The sequence below is a fragment of the Lactuca sativa genome, chromosome 8, assembly GCF_002870075.4.
Source record: "Lactuca sativa cultivar Salinas chromosome 8, Lsat_Salinas_v11, whole genome shotgun sequence".
NCBI lineage: Eukaryota > Viridiplantae > Streptophyta > Magnoliopsida > Asterales > Asteraceae > Lactuca > Lactuca sativa.
In genome coordinates, this window is record NC_056630.2 from 143,889,494 (window position 1) to 143,913,593 (window position 24,100).

A 24,100-nucleotide genomic window follows, 5' to 3' on the forward strand; every position below is an offset into this window, starting at 1 on the left:
TAATAACTCATTCTAGGTCCTTTTCCTTGTTTGGATGTGCACTTATAGTACCGGTTATTTGTCCGAAGGTCGTTTAAATTTTACTTATATATAAAATTGTATATGTATATAAAATTAAAAGTTATTTCATCAGTTTAATTACCTTTTGTAACATGTTGAGCAAAGGATTACATGCAAAAATAGTTATTTACCAATTCATAAAGTACATATAAATTATAATAGGTATAATTTATGATACATTGAGCAATAATTCATGATTTAATTATACATGAATACACTGTTTTACATGAAACAAGGGTTTTAATTCAAAACAAATCAAGAGTTTACACTTATCAAATACATGTTCGGGATACTAATTCAAGGACATACTGTCAATCATTTATTTCAGAATGATTGGGTTTTTATAACTAATATACATGTAACGTTTATATGCTTTTTATGAGACATTCAATTCAAGTTGTTTAATTCATTTTAGACAACCAAGGTAAAGCCCTGACATTATAACCAGAATCTCCAGTCCAGGGATCGAAACAAGTTGTGTGTAGATCTATATCGGGATTGACAACCCCGCACTCAGGCTGCTAGCTACAGTCAGGCATGCACGCCAATGAGTGGCAATTGTTATCAACAGTTTAGGCGCTCACAAGGCGTTTGTTTCAGGCGTTCATGTCTAAGTATGGTTATAATAACTCATTAAAAAGATATTAACAACACGTTAGTGTATAAACAAGTAAACGTAAGTACATCTTCAAAGTACTAGTTTACAAAATACAAAGTACAATGGTATACAACAGCTTTCAATAACAGCTGGTGAAGCAAGGCACACTCTCGGATACAAGTTTTACAAATACATTGGTTTACAAATAAGATGATTTTATGGGAATAAAACTACTTTTCACATACCACAGAAAATATGGGATTTTCTAGAACAGTTTTCATATTCAAAATACAAAGACACCCATTCAAACATAAAGACTTATGTACTCACTCAACTTATTGTTGATACTCTCTTTTCAAATTACTTGTATTATCAGGGAAATAATAACAGGTACTCCCTGAGCTTTTTGAGAAGATGGAGCCATTAAGAGTCTTATCTTCTTCTTTTGTATAACTATTTTGGTTTCAATATACAATGATTGAACACATGTAAATATTATACTTTTAAATACAATGGTTGTTTGTGCTTTGATTACTATGATGCATGTGTTGTGATACTACAAATGAAGTCCTCCACCCCCGGACGTTTCCGCCGTCTGGTTTGGGGGTGTGACAAATTAGATCAGATATTGGGGTGGTGGTAGTATTAATAGTACAATCCCTGCTAATATGACTCGTCCAGCCGCACTCGGTGTAGCGGCTCCGGCCCTACTGGCCTCTCCACCTCGAATCATATACCTTGGGCCTCTTACCCGAACTCCCTTAAACCTGAGCTTGATATGGCTTCCTCTTCCTCTCCATCTCAGGATCAATCTCCCTCTCTCTGGCTCTCGCAATCATATCCTCCAGTTTCTTGCAACTGAATCGACTTACAAACAGTCGAATATCACTCCTTGAATCTCGCCTTCTTCATCTCCTCGTCCGCCACATACTGCGAAACCAACACGACCCTCTCACGGAACTGTTGGGTTTTGAGTACTATAACACTCTTGTGGTGCACATACAACCCTAGATGCTTTGGATCTAAGTTTTCTCTAACTATACATGCAATTTCATTTTTCCAAAGCATACACCCTAACTAGCATGCAATTGGATATATATATACAACATAAAACCAAGTTAGATGAATACCTCTTAATGTTACTTATAGTTCTTGGCCTTTAAAAGCTTTAGCACCTCAAATGTGATGCCTCTAATGTGTCACAAACACCAAATGCAAGAGGAGGCTTATGAGAGAGAGGCTAGGTAACACCAAAATCGATTATGGTTCTTCTTTAGAATGCATAGGGCCAATTTTAGGGGTTAAGGGGTTGCTTTTATAGTATGGAAAAGACTAGGGTTTCTTCCATGCAAACTCTGATTCACCATGACCCTTCATATTCTTAAGCCCGTTGGGTTAAACCTTCATGGACTATCATCTAGGTTTAGCCCATCCTAATCAACCATGGATCATTAGCCCACACTATAAGTATTACTAATTTAATTAATCAGTCCCCGTAGATTTAATTAGTCTCTTTTGATCACTAAATTAATTCCAAATTAATTCTTGATCAATACTAATTAAATAATATGATTTCTCAATTAATATATTATACTTATAATATATTAATAAATCACAAATAACCTCTCTCTCAAAAAAAGTCCATCCTATCAAATTACTCCAGTGAAGGCAACCCAAAAGGACCATGCTACTATCGGGTCAAGTACATACAAATTATAGTTATGGGCTTAGACACCTAATCCAATAGTCTCCCACTTGGATAAGTCTAATAACTATAACTACCAATGCAACTTCCACATCCGATTAGCAATCGTAGCTCTCAAAAGCCGTTGTCGAACTCTGACCTAGTCAGTGACGCGTCCTTTAGATAAGGGATCATATAATCCTCTGTTCTTCAAGATAACAAGCGGAAAAATAAATGGAACATAGTCATACTTATTGTCTAGCAGTTTGTTTCCTGAAATCCGATTTGTTTAACATAGAACTTAATTGAACGCATCAATTGAGTCCTGACCAGGATCGGCACATAAGCCAAAACAAAATCATTGAGGGGCCTAAGATATCGATTTTAATCCTCTTAGGATAAAAGGAACAGATAAACTTTGACTTATATGCTTGTACTAACTACTCGTTAAATCATACATAATAATGTGTTTTATAACATCAAGTTACTGATGTGTTTTCATACCATCAATGCACAACCAACTCGTATCCAACAACTCATATATCTTGGTTTGAAGACTATATGATATTATCGTCTCACAATCACTCGTGATAAATTCCATGAAGTGATTCATGTGAGCGTGGGTTTAATCAAATACTCAAATCTTATTTCAAGAGAACTCATGAATGTTGTAGCATACTTTTGCTATGTCTAACACCTTAGACAATCTACAAGCCAATTCATGATAGTATCGCCTCATAACCTACTCCTAAAGTATGATCGACTATGGATAGTTTGAATAATCTTATTATTCCGGAAGTCAAAACATGAAAAAGTGAAACAATAGTGAACAATCGACACAAGATAGTAACTTTACTTATAAATAAAACTCCTTTTACTCAATCACCAAATGTCAATTACATTTTAGCTATTACAAGTTGTTAAATATTTATCTAATCACTAAAACTAATATCGTCCTTCAGCCCGATACTCTTAGCATGCTGCAAGTTCTTAACCCTACTCAGTCCCTTCGTAAGGGGATCTGTTGGGTTATCCTCTGACGATAACCTCTTTACAATGAGGAGTCCTTCTTCTACTCGGTCTCATATGAAGTGGTATTTTCTATCGATATTCTTGGATTTTCTATGATCTCTCGGTTCCTTGGTTAAGGCGACCGCTCCTTCGTTATCTCAGAAAATCTCCATAGGCTACTTTATGGATGGTACAACTCCAAGGTCTCCGATGAAGTTTTTCAACAATATCACCTCCTTCAACGAGCATGCAGTTTTTTCTACTGATGTGATCTCGGGGTGTGTACTAGAGATCTTTGGTATTGAGTTCCCGATAGACCTGGTACCAATCGCGATGGGTGATGTCTATGTCATAGTGGGCATGGACTGGCTGAGTCAGTTTGGAGCTGTGATCGACTATGAGCGTCAGTTAGTGACTATAAGAGACCCTAGTGGGGGAGTGCTTATGGTGTATGGCGAGGGTACTAGATCTGGATCAGCTTTCTGCTCTGCTGCTAGAGCGAGACAGAGTCTATAGCAGGGTTGTATGGTCGTTTTGGCGTATGTGATGGATACGCGGGTTTCCATAGAGGGGTTGAGTTCTATCATCGAGTTTCCGATAGTGTGCGAGTTTTTGGATGTTTTTCCCGAGGAGTTGTCGGGTGTGCCTCCTGAGAGGCAAGTGAAGTTCCGGATCGATCTGGTTTCGGGAGCGGCGCCTATCGCCAAGGCACCTTATCGCCTTGCACCACCAGAGATACAAGAGTCATCCTCGCAACTCCAAGAGTTGCCGAGGAAGGGTTTTATCAAACCGAGTAGCTCACCGTGGGGAACGTCGATCCTTTTTTTCAAGAAAAAGGATTGTTCACACTAGATGTGTATTAATTACCGAGAATTGAACAAGATGACGGTCAAGAACCGTTATCCACTACCGAGGATCGACGACCTGTTCGAGTAGTTGCAGGAGGCGTCCTAGTTTTCCAAAAATGATTTGAGGTCTGGATATCATCAGATGAGAGTTTATGAGGAGGATATCCAGAAGACGGCCTTTAGGACTCGTTATGGGCACTACGATTTTGTGGTGATGCCTTTCGGGCTCACCAACGCACCGATAGCGTTCATGGACCTCATGAACTGGGTGTGCATGCCTATTTTGGGTCGATCAGTGATCGTGTTCATCAATGATATCCTGGTGTATTCGAGATCCAGAGAGCAACACGTGGAGCGTCTTAGAGAGATTCTTGGAGTTTTGAGAATGGAGAGGCTTTATGCCAAATTCTCCAAGTGTGATTTCTGGTTACGAGAGGTCCAGTTCCTGGGACATCTCGTTAATTAGAATGGGATATTGGTCGACCCGGCCAAGATTGAGGAGTTATGAGATGGGAGGTGCCGAGATCCCCAACTGAGATCAGGAGGTTTCTGGGTTTAGCCCGCTACTATCAGAGATTTATCATAGATTTCTCCAATATTGTCGTTCCTCTCACCAGGTTGACCTGGAAGGGTGATACTGTCACTTGGGGTCCCAAACAGCAGGCCTCATTTCAGACCCTGCGCCAGAGATTGTACGAAGCTCCGGTGTTAGCCCTTCCCGAGGGAGTGGAGGAATTTGTGGTGTATTGTGATGCTTCTATATCCGGGATGGGCACGTTGTTGATGCAGAGGGGACACGTGATAGCATATGCATCGAGGCAACTGAAGCCTCATGAGACGAGGTATCCCACCCACGACCTGGAGCTAGGGGCGGTGGTGTTCACCCTCAAGATCTGGCGCCATTGCTTGTATGGTGTCCGATGTACCATATATACGAACCACAAGAACCTAAAGTACCTCATTGATCATCCCAACCTGAATATGAGGCAGAGGACGTGGTTGGATGTAGTGAAGCACTATGACTGCAAGATCTTATTATTGGATTAGATGTCTAAGCCTATAACTATTATTGATATGTACTTGACCCGAGAGTAGCATGGTCCATTTGGGTTGCATATCATCAGGACAATTTGTTAGGATGGACTTTTGAGAGAAGGTTATTTATGGTTTATTAATATATTATAAGTTATAATATATTAATATGAAATAATATGTTTTAATTAGTATCGATCAAGAATTAATTTGGAATTAATTTAGTGATCAAAAGAGACTAATTAAATCTTTGGGGACTAATTATGATAATTAGTTATATTTATATGTGTTGGGCTTATGATCCATGTTGGACCAAGTTTATGTATGGATACATAAAGAGTTGGGCCACATGAACCATGGATCATAAAACCCATGGGTATGGATTATGGGTTATACCTATGACTCTTGGAATCCTACATATAAATGGGTTACTCCATAGCCAAAATCACCACTTCTGTTCTTAGAGAAATATGGAGATGTTTTGGTGCATGGAATTCTCTTTCAAGAGCCACCTTTGTCCTAGGTGTGTTGTGATTCCATTTGAGGCATTTCATACTATTGGTGCTAAGCTCTTAAGGCCAAATACATCAAGACTTCAAGCCACATAAAAGGTATGTTTCCTTAACTAGTATATTATATGGTTTATGTCAAATGCATGCTAGTTATAGGTTTAATACCTTGGAAACCATTTGCATGTATAATTAGTGAAAACATAGATCCAAGGTATTTAGGGTTGTATGTGCACCATAGGATGTTGTATTATCCCAAAACCCAACAGCGGTATAAGAGCCATCGGTTGTTTTCAATTATACTTGATGCAAGTTAATGAAAAAAAAACTGAAAAAATCGATTTTTTTGCTGTCGGGACAGTAGACTCGACAAGTCCAGTGATGGACTCGATGAGTCCACGAACAAATTCATCCAACTCGTCGAGTTGGTTCATGCACTCAACGAGTTGGACCCCCTGACAACTTATCTTCGAGTTTTTTTTTTGGCCTGTTTTGGATTAGAATCATTACCGCAAAGTGTTTTTGTTCATAAAATTTGTTTTTTTGATACTATGGTAATGTTTATTCTCATCCAAATAAAGGATAATAATCAAAGTTTCAAGTTTTATACATGTGTATATGATGCTTGAAAAATGTTGATTATGAATGTTCATGTTTATGAGTTTGTTTAGATTAATAGGAAAAATTATGAGATAGTTGTTTTCAATCCAAATTAATCTTGAAGTTGTTCGTAATATGTGTTTTTGTAACTTATCCTCAAGTTACATGAAAAGTCACATTTATGAATTTTAAAACTCATAAAATTTTCATAAGTTATGAGAAAATGAAGAGTCACATTTTTTAATGCTTTTAAAGTCTTCCATAACTTGTCTACAAGTTATGGAACTTGAAGAGTTTTTTTCCATTAAACCACTTTAAAATTCATAAGTTATGAAAACCATAAGTTTTTTGAATTGTTCGAAACTTGTCCTCAAGTTTTGGAATTTGTAAAGTCAAACCCCATATACACTTTAATTCCAAACCCAAGAATTTTAAAAGTTAAAGTTCAAACTTTATGGACTTCATTAAATTAATTAAAGTGTCTAATTAAAAGAGTTAATAATTCCATAAAGATATGGTTTAAGTTTAATTAAATTAAGAGTATAGTTTAATTAATAGATTAAACCACCAAGTATTTTAAATGTTTAAAATACACCCTTATACTATTATAATATTAATAGTTAATACTTATATATATATATATATATATATATATATATATATATATATATATATATATATATATATATATATATATGTATAAGAACAAAGCCAGTCTTACCGTTAGTAGGCCTCATTCAAGAAGCCGGTCTATAAGGGGGTATAAGGTTACTGCCTATAAAATGGCAGTTTAATGAGTGTCCACTCTCACCCACCGCTTCCTTGACCGGTGGAGGGTCGTTAGTCGAACAGGTAGGACAAGGACTATAATTCTCCCTTCATTAAAAGTATTAATGATAAATACTAAGTAACTAAACCTTTTATAAATACCCAATCATAGTTACCAAGGAAAAAGTGAATAAGGTGCTAATCCATGAAATTACACTTTGCACTTTGTTTAAGTCAGTTAGTGGAGCATGTGTGGTTAACCGCCACACTAACTCGTATTTAACAAGGTAGGCAAATGGTAACTTAATGTTTATCATAGTATCGATGGAGCGTGTGTGGTTAACCGGCACATCGATTGAGGGGTAAACACTTAAGGGTACCAAGTAATTTGCATGGTTACTTCACACCTTGTTTTGTGATCCTCGGCATCCCAGTCACAAAACCTGAAGGGCAAACTCGAGATTGAAACATGCCATTGAACAGTTCAATGAATATCAAAGATCTAGGAGTTTCAAATACAATTAAAACCTAATAATACATTTCGTTTATCTTGGTGGAAATTGGTGAATCGTCATTCACCTACCTTCAAATATTTTATAGCTTGGATTACGACATCCCTCTTCTAAGTCATAAAATAGTTTGTTGGGTCCTAGCCTTAATATTTCATATTGGGTGTCATATTAAGGACTTTAGATCAACTATCTTGAATATCTCCCAAAAGATGTCTAGTTCAGACAACTATGATCTTCCCAAATCTCTTGAAACAAGCTTTCCTAAATGAAGATGATGTCCCATGGAAATCATACTTCTTTCACCTCCTCTAATTATTCTCCCTAATCCACAAGTTCAAGGTCACTCAAGCCCTATTGGCAAGGCAAGGTCTAGGTGTGGTCACATCTTGGAGATGTAGTCACATATTGACAAGCCGGGAGAGTTGGGTGTCAAAGTCTTGAGAAAGTTGGTGGCTCAACTACTTATTAAGTCTCATAGTGAGTTCCTTTGGGACTCCTATGAAACAGACTATGACAAGACCCTTAATGATCTTATCTATTTGCTAAGATCATCATCCTAAAACTTTATGGACATTGACAATGATGACACTGGAAATCCAGAAAAAGCATTCTCTTCCCAATGGAAAGGGATCGGCCATAGTCAACTCGGTTGACCAAATGGTAAAGAGAAAAGCTAAGTCTGAGATAGTCCCATTACCAAAGGGTCCATATGTTTATATTGCCAAAGACAGGGGCATTGGTTGCGAAGCTGCCAAATTTACCTAAGCATGTTAAAGTCAATAAGTTTTACTCTACTTCAGGTAAAGTCCACTATCTAACTCTAAGTTTCTATTATGAGATTCTTGATACATGATGTGACCGGGTCACATGGTGATGTTTTAAGAATCAAAGAAGAGTGAAGAAACTTAAAGAAAGAATATGTTGAATTTGATCGCGTAGATGGATTTATATCGCATAGTTTGAAGATCGGATTCTTGGGCTACTTCTTAGGAGTTATGATATTTTGCTTAGGAATAGATAACAACAAGTTTTCATATGGATTGTAAGGATAAGTTTTTCCACAAAGTTTTTAAAATAAAAGGAAATTTTAGATTTTATTTATTTTAAAATATCCTTACAATGGAATTTGAGGAAAAAAAATTTGTTGCTTATATGATTCCATTAATAGAAAGAGTGGAAATATGAAATTGATTCTTTCATTTGTGGTAATGTCTAAATTTACCAAATAAGGAAAGATTCTCATCACCCAAGTTTCAATTGGACCAGAACTTGGAATCATGCAAGTTGAATAGCATGATGAATGAGAACCTTCAAGTATTGGAAAATTAAGACTAATTACTTGTTCACATGGATGTGGAAGTGATGTAAAGGACTAAGGGATCGAGTACACATTCTTGTGCACTGGCTAAGTCCACCACAAAAGATCGATAAGATTATTCGTCATAATTTACTAAAGCTTAGTAAATATGGTTATACTTACAAGCTTAAGTGTAATTCTGAGACGTTAGGAAAGGTTCCAATGCAAGGCATAGCGAATAAGAAGAATCAACTTAGGCATAAGGATAAAAGTTTCTCAAATTTGAAAAGATGGGAGAGTGCTTTAGTATCAGTTTTTGTGATCATCTTAATGATTAAGAAACCATATCAAAATTAGTTCTCTAAGGAAATCTTAGTGCATTCTTATGACTAAGAAGAGGAACTTGAATCGCTGAAATGGTTAAATCAAGAAGATGAGTCATATTTCGTTCCAATACAAGTCTTAGAGTCATACTCCAAGATTGTAACTTGAGTGACATGTCTTAATGAAGTGTTTGTCTTGATTAGAATCTACACTATATCTTGAACATTTGACAAGAAAGTCTTATATGTCAAAATATGTCAAGAGGTAAGTGGGAGTGTTAAAGGTCTTGAAAGACTCAAGAACTAATCAAGAATAAAATCTGAAGTTCTTCACTAGCACATGACTTGAGGTTCATAACCTCTCGTGTTGACATATTATGTGCCCATTCCAATTAAAGTTGGCTTTGCATATGAGTTCATAGAGTTCTCAATTGGTTGCATAACAACTTGGAAGCAATGGCAGGCCCTTTGAGCTGCCAAGTGGCAAGAAATTAAGAATGAGTTCAGTCCATATGAGTTTGGATTTGTCATTATCCTTGTCTTGTGACTATGGTTTTGACAATTCACATGGATAAGAACACATACACCATTAAATCTAAGTGTCATAAGGTTTCTCTCCGATTCATGAAAATGATGGTGAGGAAACACTTTCACTAAGTAGATTTTAGCTAGATAGCAATTGTGATATTTGCATTCTCAAAATCGTTAGTGGAGCATGTGTGGTTTACCGGCACACTAACATGGACTTGTGAGAAGTGGCAACGGTCTAAACAATCAAGACTATGATTACGGCATCCCTTTTCATAGTTCTTAAAATTGTTTAGACACACCTGTGAGCTATCTAAGATAAGGTGTATGATTATGATAAAGTTTTATCAAAGCAATCTAGTATTAGAAATCTGAACTTTGGTAAGAAAGTCAATAAAGTATTGATTTCTAGAAGTCCAGCTGATTTCTGAGTACATGTCAAAGCTAGTGGGAGCATAAGTGTTATGCTAATAATCATCATGTTACTGGGAGCATGATAATTATGATAAAAGTTGCAAGCTGCAAGTTGGCAATGTTAATTATAGAAAACAAAAGTTTCAATTGGGAAAGAGTTGTTTTGCTATAATTAAGGGAGAGGAAATTATACTTCATCTCAAATCTAAAAGCTTAGATTGAGGTTTTAATCGTATTTAGTCAAGTATATATATGAATGTTATGTTGGAATGGATCAACATAAGAAAATTCTAATATATGGGTCCATTATTTGCATTCTAAAATTCGATTATGATTACGGCATCCCTTTTCATAATCTGAATTATGAGAACTTGGAAAATTGAAATGGAAATATAATAGCATAAGACTGGTTTAGTCTTTATGTGAGACATCATGAATTGTGTCCCATATGCTTCGGATATAGGATCGATTGCATGTGCTATATTCATCCTTTCTAAAATTTTCCAAATGCCTGGGGCATTAAGAAAGGAAAAGGTCTAGAATTGGATATGACTAAAAGAATTAAACAATTGTCGAGGACAATCTAAGGTTTACCAAAGATTGGTTGCTCAAGGACAGTTGGAAGTATAGTGATAATTATGGAAGGACCATATTGACATAATCTGTAAGGAGGCAACTCTTGTTCAGAAGTGATAGTCAAAATGGAATATGGAAATGTTTCAAAGTTAGAAATTATTCAATCTGTGTAAGATTATGAAACTTAATGCAAGAAGGATGTTTCCAAGGAGTTGATGTCCTTTGGAATGCTTTGTAATATTTGTTGTCAAGTCTTTCTGACTTTGTGCATAATCATTACAAGAGGATCAATGCATATAAGTTTAGAATCTAACAGATTTCAGTAAATGGCATGAATTTAGAATTCTTGCATTTGCAGTAAGGATTTAGGACTATGAAAAGAGGATCATTGGAGTTATGTTCAATTGATCTATTTCACAAAGTAAATATCATAGACAAACATAGTATGTATACTTGGTGTATGGCATGACTAGTGTTTAGAAAACATAGTGTACATGCTTGGAGCATGGGACAACTATTGTTTTAAATTCAAGAATAAAGTTGATAGCTGAAACAGTATACAATGAATAATGTGTAATCATATGGTGATAAATAAAAGGTGTTTTATTTATATTCATAGGTTTTGATACCATATTCGATTCAATTATTCTTGTGTTTCATTTTGCATGTTTTGACTTCCAGAATAAACTAGGTCATTGTTCTGGATGACTAAGTTATTCAAACCATCCACAGTCAGTCATATGTTGGAAGTAGATATGAATTAAGACTATCATGGGTTGGCTTGTAGAGGTCTAAGATGTTGGACAAAGGGCTACAACACTCATGAGTGCTCATAAGTTCTGAGTATTGGATTTAACCCGCGCTCATTGGAATCAATTCAAGGATTTTATCACGAGTGATCATGAGACGATAATATCTTATATTCTTCAAACCTAGAGATATGAGTTGTTACTATGAGTTGGTTATACATTGATTGCACGAAAACACATTGGTAACTCGATGTTATAAAACGTGCCTTTGTGTATGATTCAACAACTAGTAGAACAAGCCATATGAGTCGAAGTTTATCCATTCCTTTTACCTTTGGGATAAAAGTGATATCTGTGGGCCCCTCGATGATTTGGTGATGACAAACGTAAGTGCTCGGCCGGGCCTGGACTGATTTGATTTGTTCAACTAGTCAGTCGTCATAAATTGGAAATCGAGAAACAACAAATGGACAGAGAGAATGATTATAATCCATGTCTCAGTCCATATGATATCTAGAATGGAGGAATATATGATCCCTTATCTAATGGACGTATCATTGATTTGTTCAGAGTTCGACAGCGGCTTTAAGAGCTACGATTGCTAGTTAGGTTATGAAGTCGTACTTGCAATAATAGTTTTAGACTTATCCAAGTGGGAGACCGTTGGATTAGATGTCTAAGCCTATAACTATTATTGGTATGTACTTGACCCGAGAGTAGCATGGTCCATTTGGGTTGCATATCATCAGAACAATTTGTTAGAATGGACTTTTGAGAGAAGGTTATTTATGGTTTATTAATATATTATAAGTTATAATATATTAATATGAAATCATATGTTTTAATTAGTATCGATCAACAATTAATTTGGAATTAATTTAGTGATCAAAAGAGACTAATTAAATCTATGGGGACTAATTATGATAATTAGTTATATTTATATGTGTTGGGCTTATGATCCATGTTGGACCAAGTTTATGTATGGATACATAAAGAGTTGGGCCACATGAACCATGGATCATAAAACCCATGGGTATGGATTATGGGTTATACCCATGACCCTTGGAATCCTACATATAAATAGGTTACTCCATAGCCAAAATCACCACTTCTTTTCTTAGAGAAATATGGAGATGTTTTGGTGCATGGAATTCTCTTTCAAGAGCCACCTTTGTCCTAGGTGTGTTGTGATTCCATTTGAGGCATTTCATACTATTGGTGCTAAGCTCTTAAGGCCAAATACATCAAGACTTCAAGCCACATAAAAGGTATGTTTCCCTAACTAGTATATTATATGGTTTCTGTCAAATGCATGCTAGTTATAGGTTTAATGCCTTGGAAACCATTTGCATGTATAATTAGTGAAAACATAGATCCAAGGTGTTTAGGGTTGTATGTGCACCATAGGATGTTGTATTATACCAAAACCCAACATTTATATCATCCGGGCAAGGCTAATGTGGTAGCCGACGCCCTAAGCCGTTGAGCAGCGAGTGCTCTAATCCGAGATGTGTGCATGAGGATGGTAGTGATAACTTCAGTCTTAGATACCATTCGAGAGGCCCAGGTGGAGGCCGTGAGATAGGAGAACTGCAAAAGGGAGCGGGTGATTGGACAGGTTTCCGAGTTTGGGATGGACAATCGTGGGCATATGACTTTTGAGGGTAGATTTGGGTACCCTATACAGGCGGAGCACGACGTATACTGATGGAGGAGGCACATAGATCAAGATTCTCGATCCACCCAGGGGCCACTAAGATGTATTTGGAGCTGAAGACAGATTACCAGTGGCCCTGTATGAAGAGAGACGTGGCATGGGTAGTGGAGAGGTGCTTTACCTGTCTTCGGGTTAAGGCGAAGCACCAACGTCCACATGGCCCGTTACAGCCTCTTGAGATTCCCCATTGGAAGTGTGAATAGATTTCAATGGATTTTATCACCAAGATACTGAGGACTGCGTGTGGGGTTGACGCGATATGGGTGATTGTAGACTGGTTGACGAAGAGTACTCACTTCCTCGCCATCAATGAGAGCTCTTCTGCAGAGAAACTGCCCGAGATTTATGTGAGAGAGGTGGTAGTAAGACATGGAGTTCCAAGCTCGATAGTATCGGATCGAGATGTGCGCTTTACTTCCAGGTTTTGGAAGAAGTTTCATGAGGAGTTAGGTACTCGGTTGCATTTCAGTACCACATACCACCCGCAGACAGACGGACATAGTGAGCGGACGATTCAGACGCTCGAGGATATGCTATGTGTGTGTGTGTGTCATGGACTTTGGAGGAAGTTGGGACACCTATTTTCCCTTGGCTGAGTTTTCTTACAACAATAGCCACCATTCCAGTATTGGCATGCCTCCCTTTGAGCTCTTATATGGGAGGAGGTGTCAGACTCCCATCTGTTGGGGAGAGGTAGGGCAACGAGTGTTGGGTGGCACTGAGATAGTGTTAAAGACAACCGAGCAGATCCAACAGGTCAGACAGAGGTTATTAACAGACCATAGTCGCCAGAAGAGTTATGCAGATCGACGATGATCCGAGCAAGAGTTCTAGGTTGTAGATTTTGTACTCCTGAAGGTATCCTCGTGAAAAGGGGCGATGTGATTCAGGAAACGAGGCAATCTGGGGCCCCGTTACATTGGTCCCTTTAGATTGATCGCCAGAGTAAGTAAGGTGGCTTACCGACTGGAGCTACCTGCAGAGCTGAGTTAGATTCAAAACACCATCCACGTGTCTCAGTTGAGGAAGTGTGTAGCCGATGAGACGGAGGTGGTACCATTAGAGGACATTCAGGTGGATGTAAGCATGAATTATATTGAGAGGCCAATAGCGATCTTGGATCAGAAAGTGAAGGTTCTGAGGAACAAAGAGGTGCGCCCCTTGTTCAGGTCCAGTGGCAACATCGGAAAGGATCCGAGTAGACTTGGGAGCCGGAGTCCGAGATGCGCGAGCAGTATCCTGAGTTATTTCTAGAGTATGACTTCGAGGTCAAAGTCTGATTCTAGTGGGGGGGAATTGTAACATCCCAAGACCAGGTATACTTTATAAACCCTTGTTCTTTTGGTGATTGTCGATTTTGGCCCTTATATGAGAAAAAGGTGGTAAATGAGTACACGGGGCGTATGCATGGTACGCTTAGCATACTCATGTGCGTGTTTTTGACGCGGAGCCCACCTAGTACGCTGGACGTACTAGAGGGTACGATGTGCGTACTAGGCCCAAGGTGAAAACCCTAATTTAGGGTGTGTCTCTATTTAAAGGACATGATGGCCTCATTTCTGGCCACCATTCCTAGACATCAACTCACTAAAACCCTGATTTCTCATCCCTTCAGCTTGTGTGTCCATTTATGAGCTATTAAGTGATCTTGTGTTTCTTTGGAGCGAAGAAGGAGCTTTGAAGAGGAAGGAGTGGGAGTCCAGACTTTGGATCTGAGCTTATCTATGGTTGGAGCTTCAGTTAGAGGTATAAAGCTCAACACTTTCTCACCTTTTTGATTTGTGCATCATTTTAGTTCATTTTAGGGTTTTGGTCCGAAAGTTCATTGCTTTTTGAGATATTGAGCTCCAGAGCTGATTGTCAGCTCCTTTGAGTGTTTTTAGTGATGTAGAGTCATAAAAATCGAGAATTGGACGTGTAAACCAACACATGCATGAGATATGAGCATTCTTGAGAATAAAGAGTGAGAGTTTTGGTGTTTGTGATTTTATCAGCCATGCAAAGGCTTAAAGTCACAGACTTTAAGTAATATGAGCCTTTAGGGAGTCCAGATCTGAGATTTGAGCTAAGGTCTTAACGGATTAAGACCAAACGAGTAAAAGAAGCAAAACCGGGGCGTACGCTGAGCGTAATCTCAGTACGTGCAGCATAGGGTCGAGAATCCCCAATGCATGCATGGCGATAGAGTACGCCCACCGTAGAGGTCAATTTGTGGACTATTAAGGCCATGGAAGGGTAAAATGGTCTTTTACCCTTCTGTGAGTTTGCAGAAGGCTAGACCGGTAATTTCTTTGAGAGACGTTATTAGTTAGAGATAATTATCGTATGTGTTAGGTGAAGCTAGACCGGTAATTTGAGTGCGAGGTTATCCGATTTATTATGAGGTGAGTCTTCTCGCTATACTTTACCTAGAGTGGTAATCTTTGTGTGACCGTAGGGTCTTATGTGTGGTATTGTGGGGAACTCATTAAGTTTCGTGTTTACCGTGTTATGTGTTATGTGTTTCAGGTACCTCTCAGGATCACGGGAAGACACCGGCTTGATTGTACACACCGATGCGAGATTATGTGGATGATTCTGGGATAGTGACATTTTTTATGTGGATTGTGTTGATACTTGAGACAATTATGTTTTTGAGATATATTATGAGTTTTTGTGTGTTTTAAAAATGAAAATTTTGATTTGAAAATTTACGTTGTTACATGAATGAAATGTCAAAACAAAATGTTGAACAATGAGAGAAAAGAATGAGTGATCTAGAAGTTACATATGAGGTTGACAGTGAAAGGGAGTGGTCGTCGTGAGTGAATAGTCGAACCGGAAATAACTGAAAAAGCAAACAGAAATAACTAAAAATTGAACCGGAAAACGAGTGAAATCAGAAAAGAATGAGTGATCTAGAAGTTACATATGAGGTAGACAGTGAAAGGGAGTGGTCGTCGTGAGTGAATCGTCAATCGAGAGGGAATCGAACTTATTTTGGGCGCAGCATTGTGATGAATAGGACGTCGATGGCCTTTTGTTGAAGATAGAATCTTATATCGACAAAATGTCATCGGTATAGCGTTAAAAAACGATGTCGTTTCAATTTATTAGATAAATCATATAATTAAGTTAAAAAAAATTTATACCGAAAACAATCGTCGGTATATACTACCCACAGATCGATGCTCATCTGTACCGATGACATGCCGTTGGTTTATTTTTAGCAACGAAAATTTCATTGGTATAGGGATGTAGGTATAAGTATATAGTCTTGTAGTGTATCTAGATTTGCTGTTTAAGAGCATCATTACGGTTAAAAAATAATAAAAACTGATACACGCCCATGTCTTTATGAAAGCACATGTTAAAATATACATCGATCACAAAATAACAACTTTTCTTGGTCGGCACAGTTTAAGTACTTTGTCGTGACAAATACTTGATTACCTTTAGATTGTTCAGGAAAATTATATGCTTATGTATATTTAAGGCGTTCAGTTAACGCTCGGAAGCCTACAGACATGACCCTCTTCCCTTATTGTCTAGTACGGGAACTCCACGTATCTTGCATAAGCAAGGACCACTGTAACTTATAATAAAGTTCATATCCATACAAGCTCACTACAAACTCTATATATATAGGGTAGATTCTAGTCGAACTCCTCGATAAAAACTCACATCCACCACAAGATTTGGTAGCTTGAAGAGTAGTCATACCAGCATCATGTTTATCATCAATCTGATCAACTTGAAAGAAATTATGTTGTTAACCCTACTTATCATGTGCTTTATTCTATTATGGCTTTTCATGACCAAAAAAACTTCATGCAAAGTGTACTTAATAGATTTTGCCTGTTACAAGCCTCCGGTTTCACAGAAGTGCACGAAAGAGATTCTTATTAAAAACGCAATTCTTATGAAAAAGGCAAAAGACGGTGGACTTCTCTCTCAAGGGACGCTGGATTTCATGAAAAAACTTCTGGAAAGATCTGGGCTTGGTGACTCCACTTATATGCCAGAGATCTTTTCTGATGATCAAAGGTATACACCATCTATAAAAGATTCGAGAAGGGAAGTCGAGATGGCCATTTTTGGATCAATAGACATGCTTCTTGCTAAAACAGGTGTAAGAAGTGAGGATATTGGGATCCTAATTGTGAATTGTTGTATTTATAACACAATCCCATCTCTTTCAAGCATAATAGTTAATCAGTATAACCTTCGAGAAAATGTCGCCAGCTACAATCTTGTTGGGATGGGATGTAGTGCAGGTCTTCTCGCAATAGGACTTGCTAAACAGCTCCTCCAGGTTATGTTATATATATAGATTCTATCATCTGATAATCATCATGTACTTCTATATATTAATTCATGAAATATACATTGTAAGTTGTAACACTCTCATGGTATGCAAGAATCAACTGTATACATATATATCAAGCAAATACAACTCTACGCAATATTACAATTAACAGAGAAAATTAACGAACTACTAATTAATTTGACAGGTGCACCAAAACACCTACGCGTTGATAGTGAGTACAGAGAGCATTACAGAAAATGGCTACCTGGGAGAAGATCATTCCAAGTTCATTGCCAACTGCCTGTTTCGTACCGGCGGTGCCGCCATACTCCTCTCCAACCGCCCCTCCGACCACCATATCTCCAAATACCACCTTCTTCACACCGTACACAACAACACATCAAGATCAGATCGCTCCTATAACTGCATATTTCAGGAAGAAGACACCGCCGGGACAGTCGGCGTCACCATCAATAAAGACCTTCTCACCGCCGCTGTTTCCACCATCGAATCAAACCTAACCGCTTTAGGTTACTTAATCCTTCCGATGACAGAGAAACTTCTCTACGTAATAAACTACATCGCCAGAAACCTCCTTTCTGGAAACAAAATCCAGCCTTATGTACCTAATTACAGCAAGGCCGTCGATCACTTTCTCCCTCACGTCGGTGGAAAGCCGGTGCTCAACGAACTGCAGAAGACCCTGCGGTTTTCCGACGCCGTTATGGAAGCTTCGAGAATGACACTGTACAGATACGGAAACACCTCCAGCAGCTCGATATGGTATGAGCTGGCGTACGTTGAGGCACAGGGTCGGGTCAGAAAAGGTAACCGGGTTTGGCAGATGGCATTCGGGTCGGGTTTCAAGTGCAGTAGTGTGATTTGGGGTGCAATGAAGACTGTTGATTACGACGACAAGAATCCATGGACGGACGAGATTGCTGGGTTCCCAGTGACTTTGAACAAATGTGAACCGCTGCCGGTCTTTTTTGAACCTACCAAGAAAAAATAACTCATGTTCTATTTTTTTTTTTTTTTTTTTTTTTAGTACTCAGGTAATTCCTATTATCTACCCTTACATTAAAGCTTATACACCGTGATAATAACTCCTTTGTTTGTAACGGGAATTATTCCTAAATGTTTTTGGACTTTCGGTCTTTCTTTTACTTTGGTGCTAGGATATAATAAGCAGTTAAACTCGGAAAGACTTCTAAGATGCATTCATGTTTTAACATGTTTTTAATATGCAATGCACAATGGATTTTAGTTGAACATCTAAATAGAGGAACTAGTTGTGAGAGGGCTTACTTCGGCAAACATGGTTATTGTTAGCCTAATAAGTTTATGGGGCATTTTCTTGGTTTGGATCAATGTTAACTCTTAGCTATATATATATATATATATATATATATATATATATATATATATATATATATATATATATATATATATATATATATATATATATATATATAGAGAGAGAGAGAGAGAGTTAGGTTTAAATGTTTTCACTATCTATTGTGTGCATTTATGATTGATTCTGGACCAATCATTTTAGTTATTTTAAAAAAGTAATTAATGCATATTAAATGCTGAAGATGTAATTAATACCTATTATATCTTCAACATATAATATGCATTAATTACTTTCTTAAAATAACTAAAATGATTGGTCCACAATCAACCATACATGTACACAATAGATAGTGATACTCTTTTATTATTCAATAATAAAACCCTATAAGTATTTTGTTCACTAATTGATGAGAATTTGTTGAAATTTTTTCAATTGCTTCCTATTTAACATTCTACACTCTATCTCCAATTCTTATGAACTATTATGGGTTCAATTGTGGCTGAAATTAATAACCAACCTTGGTTAATTCTTGAGCCTCCATTCTTATATGATTGTGTTGCAATCACTAGTAAATTGGTTGGAATTGTGAGGTCAAATGCTTCTTTTGGTGTCATGATTCGTGTATCTTTCACTTCCAGTTCTAGTGACATCATGTGTGATGTTTTTCTGCATAAATACCATGTTGTGAACCATCTAAAAGGTTTTAAAAACAATCCTTAAATGTTTTTATATGTGGCTTAATGGTGGACGAAACTCAAACAACAAATCGAGAGGGGGACACATGGGGTTGCTCTGGTGGCTTCTGCTACTTCGTTCCATAACAACAATCAGCGACAATGGTTCCACAACAGCGACGTCGGTGGTGGCAGGGATTACTTCAGCGGCTTCTACTGCTTCGTTCCTTGGTGTTCCGATGAGCTTGACGAGAGGGAGGCTGGGGAGGCGATGATTGGAGCTTGAGCTTGTTCCAATTCAATAGAAAAATAAGAGATTAGAGATGGTGGTGTCTTGCGGTGGCTAAGGAAGAACTCCGACTACAGCAGTAGCGGCGACTTTTGGTTGGTGTTTGTTTGACAGAACAAAAGGAAGTAGGTGGTTGGAGTGGTGGTTTCCGGTGGTTACAGTGGTTGTGAGGGTGAAGTAGTGGGTTGTTCTCAGAAGGAAAAAAAAAACAACAGAGGATGGGAGAGGGAGGTGGCACCAGTGATGGTGGGTGTTTCTTGGTGGCCGGAAAACAGCTCCACCTCTGGTGGAATTCTCTTGCTCGAAAATGAAGAAGGAGGAGGGATAACCACATCCTTTGACTGGTAGGATATGAATGAGAAAAAGAAATGGATTTGTGAAGAGAGAGAGAGAGAGAGAGAGAGAGAGAGATATTTTATTTTTTATATTTTATTTAGTTAGAAAATAATTAAATAACAAAAAGAAAAGAAAAAAACAAATGGAAAATGGCAACTCCTTCATTTTTAGATTTTTTAAATTGGTTTGGACCAAAGCTACAGCAAAATAAAAACTTTTAGACTATTAGTACTACTCCAAATCTGTTTGGCCCAAAATAACATTTCTGGACACATACCACAAGAACCATTCTTGCAATTTTGTCTTAAATATATTGTTTATTAGAGAGGTGATAAATTCAAATCTGATTTAAGATATCAAAAACATTTAAGAGTAGTCTACAAATATATATATATATATATATATATATATATATATATATATATATATAACCTTATAAGCATCTTTGGTCAAACGCTGAATTTTAAGTCGTACAAGTCTTTATGCAACATGTACAATCAATTTATGCATATGAATTATATTTGGTCAATGTTTGAAAAAGTCAAAGGAGTTGAGTTCTTATCCGGCTTGTGATTAAATAGATTGATAGTTGATACCAAACTCCCTTTAATCACGACCCTATCTCCTTTTTCCTGGAATCAATTTATGCATATGCATTATATTTGGTCAACCACCAACGCCTGAAAATCGCATCACCTAGAAGCACCAACCACCAAACAGTCGCCCAACACCACCATTGTCATTGTCACCGCCATCATTTAACCGTCGCCTCTCAATTTCAATCTTCTTATTTGATACTCCATGCTCTCTACATCTTTGCGCCTTCATCCACAACATCCAACACAATTAAAGCGTCCACAACTTTCAGTTTCAAGCTACATATTCGGAAGAACACCGCTAGAAGGACCCTTCACCTCCGTTGATCATCGCTATGACCAAAACTGCCCACATCTAACCTAACGACGGCCACTACCCACCACCCACCATTCAATCATATGTCAAAATTTGAATTCCGTGTATTTGAAACCCTATCACACTCTCTCCAAAAGCGGTTCCCCTTCTCTGCCTTGCTCTCTCACTGAAACCCTAAGCGGTCAACTACTATTTGTCGCCTCCCATGTCTACCACTTCCATCGAATTACCAACCCAATGCTTCCCCCACCGCTGCCTGTTTGTCTTCGATCGCTGGCCTCTACCACGACATAGATATAAACACAAACATACCTTCTCCAGTGTAGTTTTTAGATCTTTCTGTCTGTCGGATTTCTCTTTCTTTGGCGTCCTTTGCTCCTAATCCGTATGATTGTTGAAGGTAAATACTTCATAATACTTCCTATGCTGCTGTTTTGGGTTTCTTTTTTGTTTATTAGGGTTAAATAACCCCTATGATTTCAAATTAATTTTAGATTTAACATATAGATAACTATCGCAGCTTGAAAGAGGAACTAAAGAGAGTGAATGATGAGTATATCAGGAAAGAGGATGTAAGTGACCATTCAGGCTTCTTTAAATTTCTTAAATATGGCTTATAATCGATCAATTTTATGAGGTTGAGGCCTCGCTGGTGTATCCGTATGCGATCTCCTGATAAATTCCACCTAATATACCACTCTCTGATTTCTGCATCTTTATTTTTGTTCTTGATTAGTTGTAGGGGTTTGTAATATGAAAGGCTATATCGATCCAAAGATCATACATTTTCAGGAATGCTTTGTGGTTAAAGAAAGATGTCTTTTTATTTCTTTACTTCCTGGTGAACGTACTTAAGGTACCATTTACAACCCATATTCCTTCCTTGGTTATTTCTCTGAAATAAAAAAAATCATTTATTTTGTTGGAGATCCATACAGAATCAATCGATTTTGCACTTGACTTTGAAGACCAAGATTTAACTAATAGGTATGTTTCCATGATTTTTGTTTTCTTAGACCATCCGTTATACCCACCACATACCACATATGTGGTGGGTGTCACATCAGCACCACATTCCACTATCACTAACATGGGATACTTATCACTAAACACACCACTCCACCTCATTTTTTTTATTTAAATTTAATTCAAAATTTTAAATTTAATCAAAATAAAAATTACATTAGTTAAATTTAAAAAAAAAATAAAAAAACATTAAAAAAAAAAAAACTAAAAATTCCAACCATAAATAAAATAAACTACCCCTTACGCCTACGTCGGGCTCGAACCGACTCTTTCATTGCTTGGAAAAGTTCCAAGTCTTCGCACTCAAGGTCGTCCGCTTTCATTTTCAAGATTTTCATATCGGTTTTTGTTTGGAGTGTCTCTTGTGCCTCTTGAAATGATGTTTGTGCTTCGATCATTTTATGTTACATCCGAGTCATCACATCGGCCTTCGTTTCTTGAAGTTGCACATATCGATCAAAATTATCACCAAACATATCCATAACACTAGAATTCGAAGATGTTGACACCGCTTTTTTTGCTTTATTTCTTCCAACAGGCCGACGAAGAGGTTGGTCGTTTTCAAGATCTATCGGATCGTCGTTGATGTCGATGTGTGTTCGGCTGTCCGATTGTTGAGAAGTTCCATCGGGGTTTCTCGAACGCTTTGAACCGGAAGATTGGGAACTTCCTTCCGTTTGTTCTTTCCATTTTAGGGCGTCTTTCAATTTTAGCCACGGTTTCATATACGGAAAAGCTTTGCGTGTTGGCGTTGTTTTTTCAAATTGGTCCATGGTTGCCTTGAAAACATCAAAATCGTTCGAGCCGCTTTTGCGTATGTTTAGGAGGTTGTTGTAGATTCCTCCAAACTCAGATTCCTCCAAACTCGGTGCATTTTAGTCGAATATCTCGCCATTTCGACGTAATTTGATCGACATTTCGAGTTTCACTTTCCATTAACTCGTAAAAAATGGCTCGGACTTTTTCTCAAAAACTTCCGTAAGGCTGGCTATCTCCTACAATTGGATCTTCGGAAGCCGCCACTCATGCCTCCGCTAACTTTTCTTCTTCTTCTTTTGTCCATGGGACCCTTTCTTGGGTGGTAGTGGGTCGGGCCATTTTTTTTTTCCTTTTTTTCTTTTTTGGTTGAGGTGGTGGTGAAGGTTGCGTTTCCGGAACAAAATCCGGCGAAAGTGGTGGTTGTGAGCTTGGTGGTTGTGAAATTGGTGGTTGTTGTTGTTGTGACGATTGTTGTTGGAGTTGTTGTAGTTGTTGGAATTGTTGAAATAGTTGATATTGTTGTTGCATTTGTTGTTGTTGGAAAGCCGGAATAGGTTGATATTGTTGTTGGAAAAGTGGTATTTGTTGGATAGGGGAACCACTTTGAAGTAGATTGATAAAACCGCCTTGAGGTGACTCCATAGTCGGGAATTATCGAGGTGTTGTATCTAACGCAAAAGCGTTATCGGGTTTGCGATTTCTGTAGTTTGGAGGGATATTTTGGTTGGGATCTATGATTTTTGGTTGTGAAGATGTAGAGTGTAGTTTGTGTATAGAGAAAGAAAAGAATGGTGTAAAAAATAAGGAGTAAAAATGTGGTATTTATAGGTAAATAAATTGTTTATTTATTTATTTATTATTTTTTTTTTTACAAAACTAGCCGTTCAACGGCTAGATAACAGTCAATTTTTGCATCTTGAATCTCATTGGCCGTGCGACTTCGTTGCCCCGATAACGAGCCACCACGAAAACGAGCCACCACGAGACAACGGGGTGGTGTGCACGCCCGTTGTTCGTGGCCAGCTCGACCACGAAATTCCTCGTCGAAGGTATACCGTTTGGCCTTATGCGATGTGTGTGTTATGTAGGGAGTGTGTGTGTGTGTGACTATGTATGGCTCTGTGGGTGTATCTGGTTATGTGTGCGTAATTATCTTATTTGGATATTAACTTACACACTAGGTTCCAATATGAGTGCTCAACTTTGGTGGTTTAGGAATTGATTTCCGAAGAG

General features: G+C 37.8%; 1 protein-coding gene across 1 annotated transcript; it reads left to right on the forward strand.

Annotated features, from left to right (window-relative positions):
- Positions 1-16,971: 16,971 nt before the first annotated feature.
- Positions 16,972-18,614, forward strand: LOC111890243 (3-ketoacyl-CoA synthase 11). The gene is made up of 3 exons (XM_023886400.2): positions 16,972-17,520; positions 17,720-18,496; positions 18,570-18,614. Exons 1-3 carry the CDS (start codon positions 16,972-16,974, stop codon positions 18,612-18,614), a joined length of 1,371 nt encoding a protein of 456 aa, XP_023742168.2.
- The last annotated feature ends 5,486 nt before the right edge of the window (positions 18,615-24,100 follow it).